The sequence below is a fragment of the Cynocephalus volans genome, chromosome 2 (genome assembly GCF_027409185.1).
Source record: "Cynocephalus volans isolate mCynVol1 chromosome 2, mCynVol1.pri, whole genome shotgun sequence".
NCBI lineage: Eukaryota > Metazoa > Chordata > Mammalia > Dermoptera > Cynocephalidae > Cynocephalus > Cynocephalus volans.
In genome coordinates this window covers 122,135,399-122,142,482 of record NC_084461.1, presented here as the reverse complement: position 1 = coordinate 122,142,482, position 7,084 = coordinate 122,135,399, and the positions used below count along the sequence as shown (strand labels likewise).

The 7,084-nt window shown below is 54.0% G+C and overlaps 1 protein-coding gene across 1 annotated transcript; it reads right to left on the bottom strand.

Annotated features, from left to right (window-relative positions):
• Window positions 1-2,875: 2,875 nt before the first annotated feature.
• Window positions 2,876-6,655, bottom strand: EGR1 (early growth response 1). Its single transcript, XM_063086135.1, has 2 exons — window positions 6,090-6,655; window positions 2,876-5,408 (listed from the first exon to the last, which is right to left on the bottom strand). The coding sequence occupies exons 1-2, from the start codon at window positions 6,388-6,390 to the stop codon at window positions 4,084-4,086; spliced, it is 1,626 nt and encodes a 541-aa protein (XP_062942205.1). The 5' UTR covers window positions 6,391-6,655; the 3' UTR covers window positions 2,876-4,083.
• Between the last annotated feature and the right edge of the window lie 429 nt (window positions 6,656-7,084).

Genomic DNA, 7,084 nt, shown 5'->3' with positions numbered 1-7,084 from the left:
AAAATCTTATTAGCACCCACCCAAAGGCTTCTGGGTAAAATGTTAAAATCTTATTTGCTTGACATCTGATTCTTTTAAACTTGGCCTCATTTCCCTTAGGACACTGGGATCTCACTCTGCCCAATATCTTCCCCTCTCAAAGCACTAAGTATGGCATGAAGCAGTGAAAACATCTGGCATGGGGGGAGGAGGATATGGCAGGGTCCTACAGGACCGTAGCTGACTCCATTTTTTCCTGGGAGGGCTCCAAGTGGGGAGAGGTGGAGGGAGCACACTGCAAACTCCAGTGCGACAACCCAGCTGAGCTCTGCCTTCCTGAGTACTTGGAATCTTTCACAACAGATGAGGCTGAACATTCCTGAAATTCAAGCAAAAAATATACCCTCTTAGGTACGAGGTGGAAGGGTCAAGGGTCCTTAAGACCGGTTCTCTTTTATTTTGGAATCTAAACCTGTTCTTACTGGCTGACTTCCTGCCTCTCCTCTTACATCCTACTCTTCTCTGTCCTTCCCCAAGTCCTGAAGCCATAAACAATGTCCCTAGGTAGCAATCAATTGCTCAACACTCTCTGGGTCCCTTCCCAAACTTCAACCTTTATGATGTTGAGAGCTTTTATCAGCACTGCCCTGTGCCCTTGGTTTCAGATTTCCCTCACAGGAACAAGAGTTAAAATCAACACTTTCCTTATTCTTATATCAATCAACACATTCACTATACTACAGTACTGTATAATGGGGCAGTTTTTTTTTGTTTTTGTTTTTTTTTTTTAAAGATGACCGGTAAGGGGATCTTAACCCTTGACTTGGTGTTGTCAGCACCATGCTCAGCCAGTGAGCGAACCGGCCATCCCTATATGGGATCCGAACCCGGGGCCTTGGTGTTATCAGCACCGCACTCTCCCGAGTGAGCCACGGGCTGGCCCATGGGGCAGTTTTTTGAGTTGTGCCCTATTTTAACCATGCAAAGGAACTTGAGTTTGGACTGTCAGAACCTAAAGAAACCCTAGGTGACAGGACTGATAAAAACCAGCTAACAAGCTTGGCAGAATTTCTCAATAAGCCATGTACATCAGAAGGGCCGTGTCTTCAAAGCCTGTTCCAGGACCCCATCCAGATGTAAGGTCTCATTCACATGCTCTGGGAGTGGGGCCTGGGAATCTCATTCTGATGCACAGTAACATATGAGACCATCTGCTTTAAAGGAACAAGAATCTCTTTGCTCTTTCTTTCATATTTTATTCTCATCATGTTTTGTTTCTTGGGAGTCTGGGGTGAGAAATTCTTAAGAACGTATGACAGGCATAGACTTGTGCTCCTGAGCCTAAGTGAAATGGAGAGAGGTAGGCGGGGCTGGGAAGAGGTGTGCCAACACAAACACTGTCCCATCAGGACCTGGCAATTTTGCCAGGAGGCTCTAGGGAGGTACCTTTGCTAGAGAAGGTGCTTGGTTACCCCTGATCCAGGCTGAGAAGCCTGTGTTGTGGGAAAGGGACAAGATCAACAGTGTTGGTGGAGAAGAGCTAGAATGCAGGAAGAAGAATTGGGCCAATGCCAAGGGGTTATTGGAGTTCCTCTGGCCCCAGGAGGTGTGGGTTGAGAACCTGGGAGACTCTCAGAAGGAGGAGAAGATGTGGAGGTGGTTTAGACCTCTACTTCACTCAGGGTCTGATAACCATACGTGGTAGAGGGGATACTTCATTGTTCCCCTGATTTTAAGGGTCAGAAGTTGGGAGGGAGCCAAGGCTTAGGAATTCCAGGACACCAGATCTATGACATCCACCTGCCCAATGGATACAATGACTCAGATCTCAGGGTTGGAGGCAGTGCCTCCATTCAGTAATCCAGCCCATGTACACTCCTGAGTAAAGACTTAGCCAGCATCCTTCTTGCCTCACGTGCAAACCAAGTCAATCAGGTTTACTCCTACTGATGCTTCCCAACTCAATTTTTCCACCTTTCCTAAGCCCCTGAGTGGGCTGGGTGTCCTTCTCTGTGCTCCCAAAGAGCCCCATGATTGCCCATATTGTATAACAGAACACCATGTTGTAATTCTTGGTTTACATCTCTGTCTCCTCAACCCAAAATCTGCATTTTTAGAATAGAAAATGTTCTCACTGTCTGTCATGGCCAGGTCATGGCCTCTCAGAGTAGACATACTCATGTGCCCACAAGGATTGCTCCAGCAGTGACAATGTGTCCTCAGGGGACTGGGGCCAAAAACCTAGCACCTCATGCCTCCTACACAATGGGAACAAAATTGGCCTACATGGGGACTTTAGACACTGGGCCAGCCTCCTGCCCACTCTGCCCTGTGTCCCAGGAAGCTGCCAAAGGTGGTGGTTCCAGCTGGCAAGTGATGAGATTTTCTTCCTGGAAGGATTCTTGGCTTGAGAATTGGCCCTTGTCTTTTCTAGGCTTCTTCGATGCCCTCAAGTTGCTGGAGACATGGGGGATGGGAGGGAGAGGCTGAGTCAGCCCCAGCTTTGTCAGTTTCCCAAAACGCTTGTGCCCACCTCTTATCTCTCCCAACAGTACATGGCAGGGATTCCCAAGAATATAGATTTTCCCAATCCTGGAAAGGGCTGGCCAAGCATTTGACGCTAGGAGAGTAGCACTGCCTCTGGCGACACATGTTCCAACCCTACCTGTGGCCTTCCTTAGCTTCAACTAACCAAGGTAAGCTGCAGCTCACCAGATTAAGCAGGAACAGTCCCAGCATCAAGAGGAGACCCATACTCAGCCCTCGTAAAGAATCCACTCCAGTGACACCCAGTGGGCCTGATTCTGGTTGGAGTATCTTTGCATCTGGAAAGGAATCTTCAGAAAACCTCAACCCTGTTGATAGGGACACCCTAGCCCAGGAAACACATACCCAATCACAGCTACTTTATTTTCCTTTTAATTTTTCTGAAGGATATACACCACATATCCCATGGGCAATAAAGCGCATTCAATGTGTTTATAAGCCAAACAGTCACTTTGTTTAAGCAAACACAAGTACAAAGTAAAATAAAACCACAAAATAATGAACTTCATGTTCATAACATACAAAAATCGCCGCCTACTCAGTAGGTAACTACAACATTCCAACTCCTGAAGATATATATAAATTTACATTTTCAGTTAAAAAAATAGACTTTTGAGAGTTCAAATTTTGTTTTAGATTTTGTTTTCTTACATTCTGGAGAACTGAGGCACAGCTCAGCCCTCTTCCTTATTTTGCTCCCAAAGCCTCCCCCAAGTCATCACTCCTGCCCCCCTTAAGGCTAGAGGTGAGCGTGTCCTTCACAATTGCACGTGTCAAGCCGTCGGCAAGGCGTGTCACACAATAGGCACCAAGACATGGAACTTTTTAAACCAAAAGAACAGGAAAAAAACTTTCCAAAAAAAAAAAGAAAAACCAAACCATATTTTGCCACATGTGAGAGTACAGTCGAGCGATATTTACAAAAAGGTTAACGGAACACTCTGACACATGCTCTGTTTAATACCTAGGACAGCTGTTTCAAAAAAAGCTTCAAACTTATTGTCACAGCATCATCACAAAATAGAGGATCACCATTGGTTTGCTTGGCTTTTCTTTTTTTTTTCCCCCCCAAAGTGAGGACCTCACTCCAAATAATACAATACGATATGCAAATTATCTTCACATCAAGAGTACCCCAAGAAAAACGAAACCCATGGCACAGACACTGTACAAGGGCACAGGGCAAGGCTCCGAGGGGCCCAAACCCCATTTTGCCAAATCGATTTTCTAGCATTGAAGGGAGCAAGGGATCAGGCATATGATGGAGATAGTACTGAAATGATTTATCCAAAATCCATGCAAGTCAAGTTCTTTGGATAGAGGTGAAGAACTTGGACATGGCTGTTTCAGGCAGCTGAAGTCAAAGGGAATAAGATCTGGGGAGGAAGAGAGTGGGCAGAAAGGGCTGTTGGCCCACAGACCTTCCACTGAGTAAAGCGGGAGGACTTGGCTCTGAGAACCTCCATCTGACCTAAGAGGAGCCCTCCTGCGGCCACCTCCTCCTGTCCTGTAAGTCTCTTGAGTTTTTCTCTCTTTCCCTTTGTTTCCCCTTCCCCTTTAGCAAATTTCAATTGTCCTGGGAGAAAAGGTTGCTGTCATGTCCGAAAGCCCTGTGGAGGCGCTGAAGGAGTTGGTCACAGCTGAGGAAGGGAAGCTGCTGACCTGGGCCGGGAATCCAGGGGGGACGGAGGAGTATGTGGTGGCCACGGAGGGTGAGGGGAAGCCACTGTGCACAGGGGATGGATAGGTCGAGGAGCCGGGGGAGGAGTAGGAGGTGGGCACAGGGGAAGGGTATGAGGTGGTGGCCGAGGACGGATAAGAGGTAGTGACCGGGGATGGGTAAGAGGTAGCAACTGGGGACGAGTAGGAAGAGAGGGACGAGGTGGCTGAAGAGGCCACATTTTTGTCTGCTTTCTTGTCCTTCTGCCGCAAATGGATCTTGGTATGTCTCTTACGTTCATCGCTCCTGGCAAACTTTCTTCCACAGATGTCGCAAGCAAAGGGCTTCTCGCCTGTGTGAGTGCGGATGTGGGTGGTAAGGTGGTCACTGCGACTGAAGTTGCGCATGCAGATGCGACACTGGAAGGGCTTCTGGCCTGTGTGGATGCGGATGTGGCGGGTGAGCTCGTCAGAGCGGGAGAAGCGGCGATCACAGGACTCCACTGGGCAGGCATAGGGGCGTTCATGGGGGGGCGTCTTGCTGGGCCGGTTGGGGTACTTGCGCATGCGGCTGGGTTTGATGAGCTGGGACTGGTAAGTGGTATTGAGGGCCTTCAGGTCCTGGGAGCCCGACTGAGTGGCAAAGGCCTTGATAGTTGAGAGTGGAGTGAGTGAAGGCTGCTGGGTACGGCTCTCTAGGCTCTGGAAGGGTTTCTGGTCTGGGGTGCCCAGGCCTAGGTCCCCCTGCTGCTGTGGAAACAGGTAATCAGGGATCATGGGAACCTGGAAGCCACCCTTGGCAGCAGGGTACGCAGGAGGCGGGTACTGGAGCGCCGTGCCTGCCGAGCCCGGAAAGGCCTGGCTTTGTGGCTCCGGGAAAATGTCAGTGTTGGGCGTGGGGAAGGTGGGTGCCGCTGAGTAAATGGGACTGCTGTCATTGGATGGCACCGTGCAGCTCAGGGGTGGGCTCTGGGAGGCAGAGGAGGAGGAGGAGGCCGCTGGAGAAGGAGCTGAGGATGAGGAAGCCGGTGGGTTGGTCATGCTGACGAGGCCACTGACCAGGCTGAAGAGGGGCTCAGGCCACAAGGTGTTGCCACTGTTGGTCGCAGGCTCCAGAGAGAAGCGGCCGGTGTAGGTGATGGGGGGTAGCCGAGTGGTCTGGCTGGGGTAACTTGTCTCCACCAGCACCTTCTCATTATTCAGAGAGATGTCAGGAAAAGACTCTGGCAGGAGAGAGAGGGGAGGCCTGGTTATTGGAGAGCAAGGGCTGAAGGGCAGGAGGACCCAACCTGCCAGGCAAGAGGTCGGGCGGCTACCACTGACTCCCGAGCTGGTTAATAATTGATAGCAGCGGATTGCAATGTTCCTGGACCCGCTCCAGCGGCAGAGCCCATTTCAACAACAGCTGACGCAAATACGGAGAATCCCCCTCCACTGCAGCTCCCAGCGCTCCGCAGCGGCTGCGCGGGCGAGGGATTCCCGCCAGCACCCCAAAGGCCGCGGCCAGTGCGCGCCCCCTACCCCGGGCTGCCGGGACATCCCTGGCCACGGATCACGGCCCTTCCTGGGGGCGGGGGCGGCAGGCAAGGCAAGCCTTTCGGGAGGGAGGGGGCGCAGCCCTCCCCACCAAAACAAGCCCTCCCCCGTTCCACCACCCACGCAGCTCCAGAGCTCTCCATCCAAAACAAAAGCTCGGTCCTCTGCGCACCTCTGGGGACAAGGGAGGGGGTGGGGGGTGTCCCCAAGCATTCCTCTAACACCTGACCCCGGGGATGCGAGGAATGGAAGGGAAACCCCGGTCGCATCCCTAAGGTCCTGGAGCATTCCTGCGGTGAAGGACTGGGTAAGGACTGGACGCCAGGATGCTGGCGAAGGGCTCATCCTCGGCGTAGGCCACAGCTTACCTGCGGTCAGGTGCTCGTAAGGCTGCTCGCCCGTCTCCCCCTGAGGGTTGAAGGCGCTGCTGTTGCTGCTGCTGTTGCTGCCGCCTCCTCCACCGCCCCCGCTGCTGCTGCTGCTGCTGTTACCACCACTGCCCTCTGGGGCCCCGGCGGCACCGAGGAACTGGGGAGCTCCGTTGCTCAGCAGCATCATCTCCTCCAGCTTGGGGTAGTTGTCCATGGTGGGCGAGTGAGGAAATGAGCCGAACGGGTCTGAGATCTGCAGCGGAGACATCAGCTGCATCTCGGCCTTGGCCGCGGCCATCCCGGACGAGGGGGCGGGAGAGCTGGTGTTGGGGCGAGCGGGCTCAGCCCGGGGCCGGAGCTGTGGGGGACACACTCGCGGGGGCCCGGCCGGGTCACATGCGGGGCGCGGGGCACACTGTGGAGAGCGCAGCTGGGGTCCCCAGGCTCGCCCTCGCCGCTGGCCGGTGTGGACGCGGCGCTGCTGCGGAGGCTGGGCAGGGGCCGGTCCTGCGGAGGCGGCGGCGGCGGCAGGCGGCAGGCGGCGGCGTCTCCCCAAGTTCTGCGCGCTGGGATCTCTCGCGGCTCCCCGGATCCGCCTCTATTTGAAGGGTCTGGAACAGCAAGGGCCGGCCTCCGTCGTGACGTACATGGCCATTTATGGGAAGCAGGAAGCCCTAATATGGCAGGACCGGCCGGGAGGACCCGGAGTGACGTGCAGTCCCCCATCCCAGGGCGGTGGGCACCTCCATCCCGCAACCCGGGTCCCGCGCCTGCTCCCGCATCCCGGGCGACCGGGCCTCGGGGAAGCCTGGCGCTAACGCCGCAGCCGAGGCCGCCCGGCCCCGAGCTGCTCCGGAGTTCCCGCGGTTTCCCCCGCCCCGTCCCTCCGCCTTCCCCCTCCTCCTAGAGCCGGAAGCGGCCGGGCCATATCGGTCCACTCCATATAAGGCGCTGCCCAAATAAGGGTTGTTCCGGCGGGGGATCCTTCCTGC